This window comes from Oncorhynchus nerka, linkage group LG20 (genome assembly GCF_034236695.1).
Source record: "Oncorhynchus nerka isolate Pitt River linkage group LG20, Oner_Uvic_2.0, whole genome shotgun sequence".
NCBI lineage: Eukaryota > Metazoa > Chordata > Actinopteri > Salmoniformes > Salmonidae > Oncorhynchus > Oncorhynchus nerka.
In genome coordinates, this window is record NC_088415.1 from 67,432,783 (window position 1) to 67,448,715 (window position 15,933).

Consider the following 15,933-nt stretch of genomic DNA (forward strand, 5'->3'; position numbering starts at 1 on the left):
ACGTTGTTTTGGGTGTAGTAAAGAGCCTGGATAATGTACTGCCTGGATTAGGACTCCTATACAATCAGGCCACGCCACCTGTCTTATACATTCACATATCTGTGGCATCGACAAATATGTGTGACATTCTTATTTGTATGACACATTTTGATTTTCCAACAAATATCTTTGAAAGGGGATAAAATAGGATCTACTTCACAGTCTGTTTGATAAGAGCCTTTTAGAAAAGGTCTTTGTGCATCCTAAATTACCAGTGTCTGGTTCTGTGTTAGGTTAAGCTATGACTCACTCTGCAACAATACAGTGCGCCAATTTGTAGGAGATGCTTCTGCTGCCATGTAAAAAAAGGAAGTCATGCATTTAAAAGTGAGAAACAGGCCTTGATGGAAAGATGCGATGCCTTTGTCTCTCACAAATGAATGCTACATCTGCCCTTCAGAGGTTTTATGGGAGGGAGAGATGGCACCAACAAAGATCTATAACCACCTCATCCGGTCTGTACATGAGATAGCGTCTTGTTTCATTTCCACTGACCTGCAGTGTGTTTTCCTTCCTCTTGTATATTTACATTTGAGTCATTTAGCAGACGCTCTTATCCAGAGTGACTTACAGCAGCAATTAGGGTTAAGTGCCTTGCTAAAGGGCACATCAACAGATTTTTCACCTAGTCAACCTACACCTACAAACCAGCGACCTTTCGGTTACTTGCCCAACACACTTAACCACTAGGATAACAGAGGCTACTGTTATAGATTACCATTCATACTGTACATCACCGTCTGCACACAACACCGTGTACAGGATATCTCATATAGCTTCCTGTATATTGTATATGCAGGATTTATTTGTTTATTTACTTTAACAGCGAGGAGACCGACCATCATTGCTATTACAGAAGTCTGTGCCATCCATTTGAAAGTGTGATTCAACCAGCCTGCAGATACAGACATTATTGCTTGCACAGATGGATGATCCCGCTAACCCCCATACTCCATCCCCTCCAGTCTCACTTCCCCCACTTCCCCGCCTCCCCCCTCTCAATTTCATTACACTCAGTTGGTTGATCTCTTTTGAGCCACTAAGTTTATGCGGTGGATGAAGGGGGGTGGGGGAGTGGAATCTAGTATCTAGCAGGTCGAAGTAGGTTAGTAGTGAGATGAGATGCCATGTCTGTTATGGTGTGTTATGTATCCTAGTTATTGTCGCTTGATATCTTTAGGAAACCCACACAGCAGCACAAAGGGCTCAGTGGAGTTGACAGACACATTGAGAAGGTGTTTGGATATTCATACAGATGCATTCTTTGCTTTCCTCCCTGCTCTGCTCTCCTCTGCTTTCTTCAACTTGAGCAGGCGCATAACAAGCTGTCATGTGTCTGAAAAGCCTGTATAGGTGTTGAATTTGAACGATTTTGAGAGGAACATTGTGCACATCCTTTAATCTTCCCTGAGTGTATTTTTCCTTATTTTTCTTTAGCGGCACACTAATTGTGTTTCAAGCTGCATTTGACACGTATTGATTCAAATGTGTGGTGGCTGGCGAATGCACACCCAGCCTACCCTCTGTATTGGCAGCTGCACTAATCCTCCTGCCTTTTTCTTTGAAAAACCCCTCGGTCTCTTTCTGTCTTTTTCCAGTGCCATTGTTTTGAGGAAGTTTTTTTCCCCCTCCTCCTCTTTAACTAAGCAGGTTTTCATTTTTCGGCCAAGCCCCTCAGAAGACTAGGGTTTATTTTTTTCACTGTTTTAAAAACAAACAAACGTTGTTGTTTTTTTGTCCTGTGCAGTGCCTCGTTGTTTATGGTACAGGGGTCAACGGGTCGGTGGTGTTAATAGGGGGTGGGAAGCTAGGTGGAGTGAGGGAGATACTGCCTGTTTAATTTTTTTGATAATGAGAAATGTTCTGGCCGTCATAAAGTGGTGCAAAACTGTCTCTTTGGGAACACATGGAAATGTCAAATACAAGTAGGCTGTGTCAATATCGCATTTTTATTGATCGTGTATTTGAATTACATTCCAAGCAGCAGCTGGATATTCTTTTGGATGGGATTCAATGTTCATCTCCTGTCCCTCGTATGGTTTTATGTTGGAGAACAGCTTGTCCATCTGTGTTATACTGATTAGACCTATACATTTGCTGTTAACAGCAATGCTAGACAACTTAATTTACGTTCCATCAAGTATGCATTTATTTCAGGTTTCAGATAAGACTCAAGTGCAAACTGTGTAGAAGTAACAATGTTTATTGTACCAACAGGGGCAGACAAGCGACAGGTCAAGGCAGGCAGAGGTCGATAATCCAGAGCAGTGGGGCCAAGGTACATGGCGGCAGGCAGGTCCAGGGTCAGGTCAGGCAGAGGTTGGTAATCCAGAGTAGGGGCCAAGGTACAGGGTGGCAGGCAGGCCCAGGGTCAGGTCAGGCAGAGGTTGGTAATCCAGAGTAGGGGCAAAGGTACAGGATGGCAGGCAGGCTCAGGGTCAGGACAGGCAGGGGTCAGGAGGGCGAGAAACAAAACACTGGTTGGCTTGAACAAACAAGACGAACTGGCACAGACAGACAGAAAACACAGGTAAAAATACCCAGGGGATAAGTGCGGAAAATGGGAGACACCTGGGGGGGGGTGGAGACAAGCACAAGGACAGGTGAAACAGATCAGGGCGTGACAGTTTATCTGAGTGTGTTTTCCTTAGCCTTAGTAAATCAATCAAGAGAGAGGAGCATACTATGAAGACTATTAGTTATCTTATTCTGGTCTTCTCCAGACCCACTGGGCACAGACGTCAATTCAACGTCTATTCCTTGTTTGTTCAACGTAATTTCACTGGGCACAATTTCAGTCTCAGTTTTCTTTTCTTTCTTGGGCACATTGTTAAAGGTAGCCGAAATGCACTTGCCTGGCTACAAATCAACTTCGCTCTGGCCAAACGCCACGCCTACTTACGTTTCTTCTCCAAGATGAGTCTGGATTTGATTTCCTCCCCAACAACTTCTCCTATGTGAACACATTCAAACCATTTTGATTGGTGCCAGAAACCGATGGGTAAAGCAGCATTTTGGATATAGTCATTTGGTTTAATATTTGGTTAGAGACCATCCATTCGCGGATGACATGTTTTGTACCCCCCCCCCCTACCTTTGACGTCAGCAGAAACGACTTCTACGATGGCAGTCCCAGACGGAATGTATGTAGCGATAAGTAGAGCAGTCAAAATTCAATTCAGTTCACCAATCTAAAGACATGAAGCATGTTATTTTTATTGGACAAGTTAGGTTTAGGTGGAATCTCATTTATGACATAGAACAGCACCCAACATAGTATTGATTGGATTTGTAATATTGCCTACAAGATCTTAATTTGATCACTCTGTTGCATGAGAACTTGTCTGCAGTGGAGGAAATGTACTCTTGTAGTGTATTTGAGGTTTAAAAACGCTTCTGACGTTTCCACTTAACCATTTCAGATTGGATCTCCCCCCAACCCCTACAAAAATGTTAATTAATTATAATCCACATGATAATTCACATTTCCTGTTGCTGCAGGATCATTTTCCTTCTGTAGCAAACTCTCAAATGAAGATCCTACATCTGTAGTCTGTTTGTTAAATCCAAGTGTTTTTGGGGGTTATATCCAAGGGACAGACTGCCTTGACATCTGAAGACATGTCTGCAAATGACAAGTTGAACAGATAGTGGGTACTAGTGCATGTAATTGGGAATATTCATTGTGTTCTGTCCGAGAGCCTTGATCCTCATGCTACTGTATAGGCTAACAGGGAGAGGCAGTCTGTCTGTGTCGTTACTCAACACAGAGGTCGGACTGGGGGACTGAAATGTGTTTTTCTATGTAATGAGATACTATTACAGGATTATAAGACACTTATAATAAGAATTAACACTTGTAGACAGTGCAATTCACAGGCCCACGGATTCATCTGGCTGTGTTAGGCCTGTGGTGTGTAGATATGCGCGGGCGTGTCATGTGTGTGATTACGGGGCCACCAAACGTGTGGTCCCTCTGTCATGCGTAACGCTTATTATTTGTGGTGGATGGAGCTGGCTGACTGGCTGGCTCCGAGACTGCGTTGTTTAATGAACTGTATGTCGAGCACAAGCGCAGGAGGTTGGACAATTTGTCGGATTTAATCACGCCCAAATGTACAGGAGTCTTAATTTTATCCGAATTGATAACGTACAAATGGCTCTCTCTCTTTCTCTTTCTCTTTCTTTCTCTCTCTTTCTTTCTTTCTCTTTCTTTCTTTCTCTTTCTTTCTCTTTCTTTCTCTTTCTCTCTCTCTCTCTCTTTCTCTCTCTCTTTCTCTTTCTCTTTCTCTCTCTCTTTCTCTCTATCTTTCTCTCTCTCTCTCTCTGGCTCTCTCACGGAGCTCCTGGGAAATCTCCTTTGTCTTCTTACTCTTTACTTTCGAATCGGAAGGCCTTTGTCCCTCACTAATCAGAGTTGTATTGCTCTCTATGATTTGGGATCTTTATCCTGCATTGTCACGGTGCTGCTTTTTCTCCCGTTGATTTAATACGTAGTCATCTAAATACATAGATGTATTCATTATTTGATCATCACAAGCTCTCAATCACTTTATGATGACTATTCAAATGATGTCGCATTTTTCTAGTCAAGAGCTTTTTTCTCTTGTTAGCTTTGCTAAACCTCTGAAGGAGTTGGGTATGTTTTATATTCACCACTCTGTTTTATAAGTGGTGTAGATCCCACTCCAAACCACCACAGAAATGATGGCAAGTCCAGTTTGATTTAATTCAACACTCTAAAGGCTTTCAAACATAAATGACTTGACAAACAGTTAATTGCCCCCTTCCCATCCTTAACGATTTCATTGTCAAGTGAAGCTCAGTAGCTCACCCATGTCAAGCAGCTGAGAGGCGTAGTGCCTGAAAACTTGGCAGAGACGCGGCAATACTTGGGGATGGGTTTTTGGCTGGAATGAGTGAAAAGGCACATTGTTTGACAATTTACACACTCACTGAATGGACTTTCTGAAATGCTGCTCAACGCCAGTCTGTCCGTTTCCACACCCCAACAGAATTTCTCCCAACAAGCTGCTGTGCTGAGAGGTCATTTGAATTGGGTGGCGATGCAAATCATGTCTGTTTGAGCGTGCAGATGCCTCCGCTGAACCCTAATGCTATGTTCTACTTCTGCCACGGCAGTGTTAGCTATACTTTCTGACAGCAGTTATACCATTGTCTTTCTACATGTCTCTCAGGGTGTTATTTATGACAACGTTACCCCTCAATCAGAAGATCTGAACCTTTGAGTGGGTTCAACCTATTGATCAGTGTTCGTTTCAGCCACATGCCACTCTGTCGATAGTGAATCAAAACAATTGAATTGAGCGGTTGATTTTTGTGTGTGTCATTTTAGCTGAGGCTAGCCAGCCAGCCAGCCTGGTCCTGCTGGGAGGAACAACCCGACAACAGCCACCTTTCCGTTGCACTGGAGGGATAATTAAAACATCTTATGAGTCTCCATGAACATGCCCACAGTGGAGACCTACCAACTCACTCTATCATTGGGTTTTTCTCTCTGACACAGTTTTTTTTATATTTTTATATAACAAAGGCATTCTGACAGAAATGATCAAGGGGGTAAAATGAATGGCTTTGAAGCCCTCCGTTTCAGATCAAAAGCCCCGGCTAATGCCCCATTACAGGTTGCACTCAGGCACTTTAATGGTCAGCCCCCTCGTGATCCAGCCATGTAGCCAACAGAAATATGTTCCCTCTCTCTGACTGGCTCCAGCCCTTGACCCAGCCTTCCTCACCGGGGTTCAAAATGATTGGCTGATGATGACAAGGTTGATGGCTGCCCTTCTCCTTTCAAGGTTTTCTTTATTCTCCGAATCTCGTCCAAATGGAAATGTGAGAGCCCCATGTTCTGAGTGGATGATGCAGTTGTAGTACTGGTACATTAAAGTAAGGTCTTATACAGGTATATGACATGTTTGGCCTGCTTTTACCATGTTGCTCAAACTGAGTGGACTCAGTAATTGCCCTTCTACTGTGCCAGAGTGGTTTTCAAGAGGTGTTTTCAGGTATTCCAGTACAGTGTTAAGAGTGAAAGCATTTCACTTACATGTTTTTGAAAATTGGATGTCACTGGTGCAGTGTGTCTGTGACTATGAGAGATACAGTTGGCTCTTTCTGCTGTTTGAGTCTGTATGTTTGTTTTGAAATGTTTTGTGATATAATATCATCATATTATGTTGACAGTGAATCTAAACAAGTTCATATCACATGCATTACTTTGGGCAAAATTGTATTTATATTGTATATGATGGCACAGTATTTCTTGCATTGTTCCCACCCTTCTATTCCAGAGCTGGCATGTGTCAAATGATCAGAAGTTCTGTAATGGCACAGCCCATTTGAAATAGATGCAGAAAGCAGTGTAACATTGGGCAAATGGGTTTTCCCCCACTGTAAGGTCAGTGGGAAATGGCCTCTGTTATACACAATGGTGCAGTACGGTGCAATGCATGTCGTCATGGAAAGTGGCTTATTATTCACAATCAGATTTTGAAAAGGCATCTTAGGAGCTGCCCCTCTGGCATCTAACCTCACGTAGATATCTTTTCACTGCCCTCGCTCCCTCCCTCCCTTGGAAGGCGGACGGTGGCGATTGGGCAGAGTGAGCAATGTTCAGCAGTTAAAATTGAACAAGGGAAGCACAATTAAAATTGAATGACCTTTATGAGAGGGGGGATGCAAGGTTAAAGGAATCAATTATAGACACAAAGTTCAATGGTTTTATTTCTAATAACTTTGATTTAACGTTGTCTAGAGGTGTCTGGGCATTGTCGGCCCAGCCAGCTACAGTCAGATGCCAATGGGAGGAGGAGAGGTTACAACGGTTTTGTAACGGCTTTCCTCCTCTTCTGAGGAGGAGTAGGAAGGATCGGACCAATTTGCAGCGTGGTAAGTGTTCGTAATTTTATTCAACTGAACACTACAATATAAAGTAAACAAAAAGAACAACCGAAACAGTTCCGTCTGGTAACTAATACATATACAGAAAACAACTACCCACAAATCATAGTGAGAAAACAGGCTGCCTCAGTATAGTTCTCAATCAGAGACAACGATAAACAGCTGCCTCTGATTGGGAACCGTACCAGGCCAAACACAGAAATACAAGCATAAAATACAAAACATATAATGCCCACCCCAACTAACGCTCTGACCAAACTAACACAGAGAAATAAAAAAGGAACTAAGGTCAGGATGTGACAGTACCAACCCCCCCCCCCCCACCCCCAAAGGTGCGGACTCACAAAACCTAAACCCATAGGGGAGGGTCTGGGTGGGCATCTGTCTGCGGTGGCGGCTCTGGCGCGGAACGTAGACCCCACTCCACCACAGTCGACCCTCGCCGCCGACCTCGAACTGGGGACCCCGGGAGATTCTGGCAGCGCCGGAGTGAAGGGCGACTCCGGCACGTGCGGGGCGCAGGCACAGGATGCACTGGGCTGTGCAGATACACGGGAGACAGTGCGCAGAGCTGACGCAGGATATCCTGGCCCGAGGAGACGCACGGGCTGTCTGGAGAGCAGGGCTAGCAACATCCGCCCTGGCTGGATCCTCACCCTAGCCCGGCAGATGCGGGGAGCTGGGATGTAGCGCACCGGGCTAAGAACGCGTACTGGGGACACTGTGCGCTCCACCGCATAACGGTGCCTGACCAGTACGACGCCCGCCACGGTAAGCACAGGCGGTTGGCTCAGGTCTCCTACCTGACTCTGCCACACTCCCTGTGTGCCCCCTCCCAAATTGTTGGGGGGGTTGCCTCTCAGGCTTCCTTGCCAGCCGTGTTCCCTCGTATCGGCGGTTCCCTTTTCCTGCTGCCTCCGCTCTCCTGGCTGCCTCCACCTGTTCCCATGGGAGGCGATCCCTACCAGCCATGATCTCCTCCCATGTGTAGGATCCCTTGCCGTCTAGAATGTCCTTCCAAGTCCAGGAGTCCAGAACCCTCTGCTCCTGGTTACCACGCTGCTTGGACCTTTTTTGCTGGGTAGTTCTGTAACGGTTTTCCTCCTCTTCTGAGGAGGAGTAGGAAGGATCGGACCAATATGCAGCGTGGTAAGTGTTCGTCATTCTATTCAACTAAACTGAACACTACAAAATAAAGTAAACAAGAAGAACAACCGAAACATTTCCGTCTGGTAACTAATACAAAGACAGAAAACAACTACCCACAAATCATAGTGGAAAAACAGCCTGCCTAAGTATGGTTCTCAATCAGAGACAACGATAAACATCTGCCTCTGATTGGGAACCATACTAGGCCAAACACAGAAACACAAACATAGAATACAAAATAATAGAATGCCCACCCCAACTAACGCCCTGACCAAACTAACACAGAGACGTAAAAAAGGAACTCAGGTCAGGACGTGACAGGTTTTATATGGACACACACACTGACCCTTCCGTTATCCTCGTCACGGTTTTACAGTTAAAACGACCATTTTAATTCTTCAAAGAAATAGGTTTTCATTATCTCCCTTTGATCCCAGAGAATGTGAAGTGAAGGAGGTGTAAAATATGCTCGAGGTTATGTGATGCTGCTGGTGATCTCCTTCAAAGGAGTGGGTATTTTTCCTTCAACACATGATCTGACCGTTTCACACGGTCAGAAGAAACTCAGGACACTACTAAGCAGAGTGGAAGACAGTGTTAAGAAGTGTTAGCTTCCTAAGCAGGTCAAATATCATATTTTCATGTTGATCTGAGACTCCATTCACCTGTATGTATTACCATGGAGTTAGCTACTAGCTAGCCATGTTAAAGTCTTCATAAAGAGCTGTTGAGAGCTATTTGACACCCTTTTAATAATGTGGTCAGTTTAATACCCTCCTTTAAGCCTGAAACGCTGTATCAAGCGGCAGTCCTGATCGCTCTGCTCGCAGAACCCAAATCCCAGTAGCTATGTTGCTGATAAGTAAAGAAGGATGTAGCTTAGCCATTATCAGCTCTTGGCTCCGATGACACAGTAATCCAGCTAGACGCTAGGCTAGGCTCCCGTGACACCAAAAAACACACTAGAATCATCTCATTTACCAAACAAAGACTGTTGAACATCTGAATACGTGATATCTCTTTTCACACTAACCCGTTTACTTTCAAATAATTTTCCCTCTAGCAGCAGCTAACAGACAGCATTTCATTCAGTGACTAAAATATCTTCAAAAGCTCTTCAGCCTTCATAAATAAGAGGTCCTCATATGATGATGAACCTAACAAGGAGATGACTATGGCTAATTTCTACATTCTAGCTGTAGAACATAGCAATTAGAACACAACAGCGAACGTCCTGATTCCGTACAGAAAAACACCCCAGTCAATGAGAATGACATGAGAATTAAAGGCCCTTATTTGACGATGGTATCCCAATGGAGATAGCTAAGGCTAATTTTCCAGGTTCGACCAAACAACACAGGGACTTTGTACTTTAATGGGCCCGATCCAGAGAAGCGATCTGCATCTCCCGCTCTGTGAAGGAAATGGAGGTGACTGTTGGGCACTGGCGTGGAGTCGATCGTCTTACCTTGTTATTGTCCTCCCAATACATTCACTGTCAGACATGTCCGCTGGCTCCCGGGAGAGCCAGTGGTCATGTGCTGGCGTGAGAGAAATGCTAAGTGTTAAGAGAAAGGAGAACAGGAGAGAACCTCATTTATGGAACAGGGCTGTTTTATTCCCTCAGGGCAAGGGGTCCGTTTAGCATATCCAGAGAGCCCATAGGTCAGTTTATCTGAGATTGAAAAGGACCTGCATGGGATATCGCTGCTAGCTGCTATGATAATGCTGCTTGTGCTGGTTGTGTCTCCGAGTGTGTTTGTGCCAGTGTGGGCGTGCATGGTAAAGAAAGGGGGTATCAATGCAATTTGGTAGTGTGTTTTCAGCCTTTAACTGAAGCCTCGGTTTCAGGACGGTGCTTCTGCAATAACACATCATTGTCGTGGGAGTTGGTCACCATAAGAAAGTACGGCTGCTGCCTATGGCGTAGCCCGTATGACTTTGATAGCCTTTTCCCTTTTCCACACGTTTATTTTGCAGAAAGACATTGTGGGGCAAGTCGACATTTCTCCATCTTTCTCTGTTTGCGAATCCTGTACATATTTTAGGCAGAGCCTTTAACACATGGTTCTCTGTGACGTTTGAAGTTCTCTGCATTAGCAATACCGCTTCAAGCAGGGCCCCTGTCTGGCAGAGACCAGCCTTGTCATTCCGACATCCAGACATCAACTGTAAACGGTTTACTTTCCCTCCAGTTCCCTGCTACTCATCGCAAGGACATTGCTGTTTGAGCCTCATGTCCACAGACTGAATGGGTTTAAGATTCTTAAGATGGAAAAAAAGCTTTGATATAAAAAGCTAAAGGCTAACCAGCTAAAATGGCATATTAGCCTTGAGGGTATAGAACATGTATTCAGAGGAAAAGCTTAAACACCAAATGGGAACGAAGTACACAGGCATGCATACGTATGGGTAGTATCAAGCTATGATACTTCAAAAGCATCAGTATGGTGTTACTTTCACTTTTTATATAATAATTGGACAATTATAGGACAGAATATTGTGAAGGGCGCAATAGCAGAAAGTCCTAATTTCATGGTAAATGTTTCAGAAAACAAATGTTTTGTGGCCTCAAACTTGATGCCAAATTGCCGTTTAATAATTTAGCCACAATTTCATTTTCCTGTAGAGTGTCTTTCTTAGCACTTTGATTTTAATTGAGGCACCGGCATGTGACCTAGCCAAGTCTAAGCTTAGCCACCATCTTGTAAACAATGGACATTCCGCTGAGCACAGTTCATTTAGAGCCTATGTGATATATGGCATTGTCTCATCTCCAGTGCAGCCATCTAGGCCCAGCGTTATGAGCATGAACTCGATTTGGTGATCTGTGTTCATGAAAATGCATTTGTATCAGTGGCGTCCTGGCATTTGCCCGCTGGGATCATCTCTGGAGCAATCGCCGGGCTCTGCATTTCTGCCAGTGCGACTGATGAAACACCTATGCTGAGTATTTTACGCCTGTCAGTGACATCACCAGCTGGGGATGAATGATGGTAATATCAGGACGAACTACATGACGAGGTGCTCAGTCTATTTTTGTTTTGTGTGTGTAATTTGTTGTTGTTGAATTTTTCCCCCCAATTTCGTGGTGTCCAATTGTTTAATAGCTACTATCTTGTCTCATCGCTACAACTCCCGTACGGGCTTGGGAGAGACGAAGGTTGAAAGTCATCCAATCCGGAAGCCAGCTGCACCAATGTGTCGGAGGAAACACTTGGTTAGCGCGCACTTCGCCCGGCCCGCCACAGAAGTCATTGGTGTGCGATGAGACAAGGATATCCCTACTGGTCAACCCCTCCCTAACCCGGGCGACGCTAGGCCAATTGTGCGTCGCCCCACGGACCTCCCGGTCGCGGCCGGTTACGACAGAGCCTGGGCGCGAACCCAGAGTCTCTGGTGGCACAGCTGGCACTGCAGTACAGCGCCCTTAACCACTGCGCCACCCGGGAGGCCGCGAGGTAATCAGTCTTGCCACATTTACAGCACATTACAGGGACCAGCTTTTTACTAACTTAGTGCCACTATATTGGATTGGCAGACAGGCATAAAAAGGTAAAGACTATGAAACATTTTATGTACTGTCTCGGCGTTAGGCTACGACAGGCGACCTCTTTATGTGCTCCCATTGTGAGGTAGGCTGCATGAGAATGAGATACTGTATTTTAGGTCTTAGGTCTTTAAAAAAACTGCTGTCCCGTGTGACAGTTCTCTAGAACGCTGCAAATTAAGAAAATGTAGAATCTCTCTCTGTCTCTGTCTCTCTCTCGCTCTCTCTCCCCCCCCCCCCTCTATCTGCTCTCTGTAGTTGTGCTTGTCTGTTAGTGACACCAAAGGATGGAGACAGACAAAAGAGTGGCACTTTGGGAAGGTTAGCTGTTTTATTTTTTTGTGTTGCTAGTCAGCTGCGGGGGTTTCTATAAGCCTGTGAATGGGCTTGTTGAGTCGGAGGTAATTCTGTGCCCCGGCAAGGGGCATTAGTTGGACTGGCCTTTCTGCTGACTGGCCTGTGTTCTTCCCCCCCTAACAGCAGCAGTATATACCCCTCTCTCTGCTGCATCGGCGTTTCTGTCCAAACCAAAGACCTTTATTTCCCTGGCCCCGTGGCCATGACGACATGTCTAATAGGGTGTGGTGGTGGTGTCAGCAAGGATCTCTTTAAGTTTCGTTATACCTTGGGGAGACGATAAATCTAGATATAGATAAACTGGAACATCCAGGGTTAGTAAATGCTGCTCCTGTCTTCTATAGGCTATGGGAGTTTCGGGCTGATAAATGAATAGACACACGGTGGACATCCCCATTCATTATTATTGGAATTTGTGCTGCCTGCTGAGAATTTGCACAGCGATTGCCATGGCGCCTGGCTGCTGAAGGGCCTCCCAGAGGTGTTCACATGGCCAAATCTCAGACTGAGCTAGAGAACTAGAGCTCAGCATTCCAACAACAGGCCTCAGTGCCACAAAGGCTCACAGGGAAACCACTACAATCAAATACAGGCTAACCCAGAGTTTCCTAAACTCGGTCCTCGGGGCCCAACGTTTTAGTTTTTGACTTAGTAATACACAGCTTACTCAAATAATCAACTAATCATCAAGCTTTAGGGAGAAAAAATAAATGTGCACCCCTTGGGGACCCCAGGACCGAGTTTGGGAAACACCGGGCTAACCCATGGTATTGCACACACCCAGACACACACTGTACATCCTCAAACACACAGGGAGCAACATTGTAGCCCTGTTTGTAATTAAATTGGGAGCGACCAACCAGGCTCAGCTCAGCAGCTAGCCAGGACTAGACCCATAAATGACCATTAAGATGAAGCAATATTAACACTAATCAGGTTCTTATCATCTCTTTGATACTATAGGCCACAACAAACAGAGTGTTTCGGCCAGCCAATCAATATACCTCATTAGCAATAGAGCGTGTGAATTAGATTGTATCACCTCTCCCTTTTAATGATACAGTCTCATCCACCCAGTAGACCTTTGCGAAGCTGTCATTGTGAGCTGAGCCGTTCTGACACTTCTCTCTGTATTCTGCCTTATGTGTCTGAGCATCAGCCGGACTACTGCTGTTGAGTTGATTGCCTGAAGGCTTTGAATTTACAGACGGGTGGCTGGAAGGAAACACCTTCAGCTAACCAAGGTCATTTAGCGCTCTGAAGTCTGCTTTTCCAGGTTCAAAGACAAAAAAATGACTAATTGGATGAGGTTGCTTGAAAAACATCTCTGTGCAGTGTGCAGATGGTCAATATACAGGCCTGTTGTGTGTTTGGTTCCAGTATAGATTCTCCTCCCGTTGTATCTTGTATATCTTCATTACATAGAGTGTTTACTCTTTGCTTTTTCCCCCACAATGCCGAGCCACTCTCTGAGACACCTTTGTGTGCTTTTCATCAATATTTAGATGAATGGCAATTCCTCAGGAGCAGCAGACCAGTGTACCATGCTGTGGCTTTGTTGGCAGATGTGATGCTTTATCTGTTTAGCACAATGTAATGGGTTGCATCCAGGGCCCTTTCAACTGTTTCTCCCAACAGGGCTCAGTCCTTGTATAGTATTTATTAATTATAACCTTCTTTATTTTCTCTCTTCTCTTGACTTATCTGTAGGTCTCTCTCCTCTCCTCTGTTTTCAGGTTTTTGAAAATTACGTGAACATTATGTCCTTTAAAAAAAAAAAAGGCCTGTATTTCTGTGTGCTTTTGGTGAGGACATGGAGGTTAATTTGGTAAGGTACACTCCACTGGACACCTTTGTGTCCACTGTGAAAATCAACAGTCTGACTAAGCAAATGTTTTTTCCCCTCTCTTTATGCTTTGCCCAATTTTCAGAATTTCACAATTCTTTGTCATTGGTCAAATTGCTCCTGCTGTGGTGGTTTAGCCATTTTGCTTTATGTTCCGGAATAGAAAGGAACTGGTACACTTTGTGTATTATGTTGAGTGCCGGAAGCAAGCGAACACAAAAGGCTTTCTCTTTAGTTCAACTAGCACGACAGTGTTAATTCTCTATGTCACAGAAAGGTTATTAGTAGGTAGTGAATTGTATTTCGGTGTGTGTGTGTGTATGTGTGTGTGTACTGTGTGTGTGTGTGTGTGTGTGTGTGTGTGTGTGTGTGTGTGTGTGTGTGTGTGTGTGTGTGTGTGTGTGTGTGTGTGTGTTTGTGCGAGTCTGCAAAATAAAAATAGTAGCTCCTATTTTAGCTTTTTTTCACCAACATCCTTGCTCAGTACCCAGGCAATAGGGCCTGGGGTTAAACCTTAGCTCCTGTTCAGAGCCAGGGCTCAGCCTCCCTCCCTCCACATATAATGCACTACCTCACACTGCTGTGCCTCCAATGTAAAGACCCTCTGAAGTCACAGCTTCAATACTTCTTCAATACTTAAAAAAAGTCATTCCACATCTGGTTTAATAATTCAAAATGGCATCAGTGCAGCCTCCACAATATCTTTAGCTTGAAGGAGTTTCAGTATTATCTGTATACTGGGTTCTGTTCTCTATCACCGCTACAGAAAACAGAGCTGTCAGGGAAATCTTTACACACAGGAGGCACTGAACAAGCACTGGAATATTGAAGTGTTTATGTATGTGTGCATGTGCGTGTGCATAGGTTTTTGTGTACCTGAGTCTGTGTGTGTGTGTGTGTGTGCAGGTGGGGTGTTTGAGATGCACTGTCACTCACTTGTAACATGAACCGATGTCAGACCACTGCCACTGAAGCGCTCTGGGACTGTGTACTAGAGCTCCCAGGAGCCATGTGTGTGTGTGTGTCACTGCAGCTGTGTGTGTACGTGTGCATGTGTACTCACTTATGAAATAAACATCACACACTTCTCACTCCCTGAGAGTTGGGATCGCTAGCCGACCACGGCGAAGCATCCGCGTTTGTCATTGGGGAGAAAGCTACTGTGCAACGACTTGAGCTGAAATAAATAATAATGAAATCAATTATTATTATTTTATTCATTGAAGCTGATGCTTCTATTTACCCAGACCCAACAGTTCATTTAGCCACAGTCTAATTAGCACATCAGTTTTAAAGTGCAATGTTTTGGTATTTTAGCTTTCTTTCTTTCTTTTCTCCTTTTTTTCCTGTTAATATTAAAACAAACAATCTTTACATTCAGTCATCGAACAGACTCCCATTTTAGCTTTCAAAGTTGTATTCAGCAAGTGCCCTTTAGCTTTCTATCCCTTTCTCTTTTTTCTCTCTCTTTTTCCTTCTCTCTCTCTCTCTCTACCACACCTGTTTAGAACAATACCTTTGTGGTGCAGCTTGACATAAATTATTTATGAGTTTTAGGAGGAATTGGAGAACCTTTGTGGACTATACCACACAGTCTGTGAGTGGTGTGGGAGTAGTCTGAATGTCCGTCTGTCTGTTTGAGTGTCTATTCGCTGTCTTTCTGTCTCTCGCTCCCAGGTTGCCTCAGCTTCAATCTCATGTTCTGTTTCCCCTCTCCTTCTCTTACAGTGAAGTTTGTGAACTGCGGCCGAGGTGGACTGGTGCGGTTCGAGTGCAGTAACCCGTTCAACTTCCGGATAGAGGCTGACGGGGTCGTCTACGCCCTCAGGCCTTTGACCTTGTCCACCCTCCCTACAGTGCCCCTAGTTATCGTAGCCAGGGACGAGACCAATCAGCAGCAATGGCAGACCCAAGTGAGACTGACGCCCCCTGTAGGCCAGGACCAGCAGGTACGTCCAACACCTCCACATGCATCCTCTCTCCTACCCCCTCTCTCTCTAATAGTTGTTGTTTATTTGTGACTTTGAGTAGCATTGTGGAACGTGGAATGTTCCAATTCGGATTCCGCCGT

At 44.8% G+C, this 15,933-nt stretch overlaps 1 protein-coding gene across 1 annotated transcript in view; it reads left to right on the forward strand.

The window, feature by feature from the left end:
- Window positions 1-15,933, forward strand: part of LOC115103000 (cadherin-2-like) — an 88,416-nt gene that overhangs the window by 33,827 nt on the left and 38,656 nt on the right. Inside the window, exon 3 of the mRNA XM_029623524.2 lies at window positions 15,591-15,811. Coding sequence (XP_029479384.2) covers window positions 15,591-15,811 — 221 coding nt within the window. The remainder of the gene's footprint in view (window positions 1-15,590; window positions 15,812-15,933) is intronic.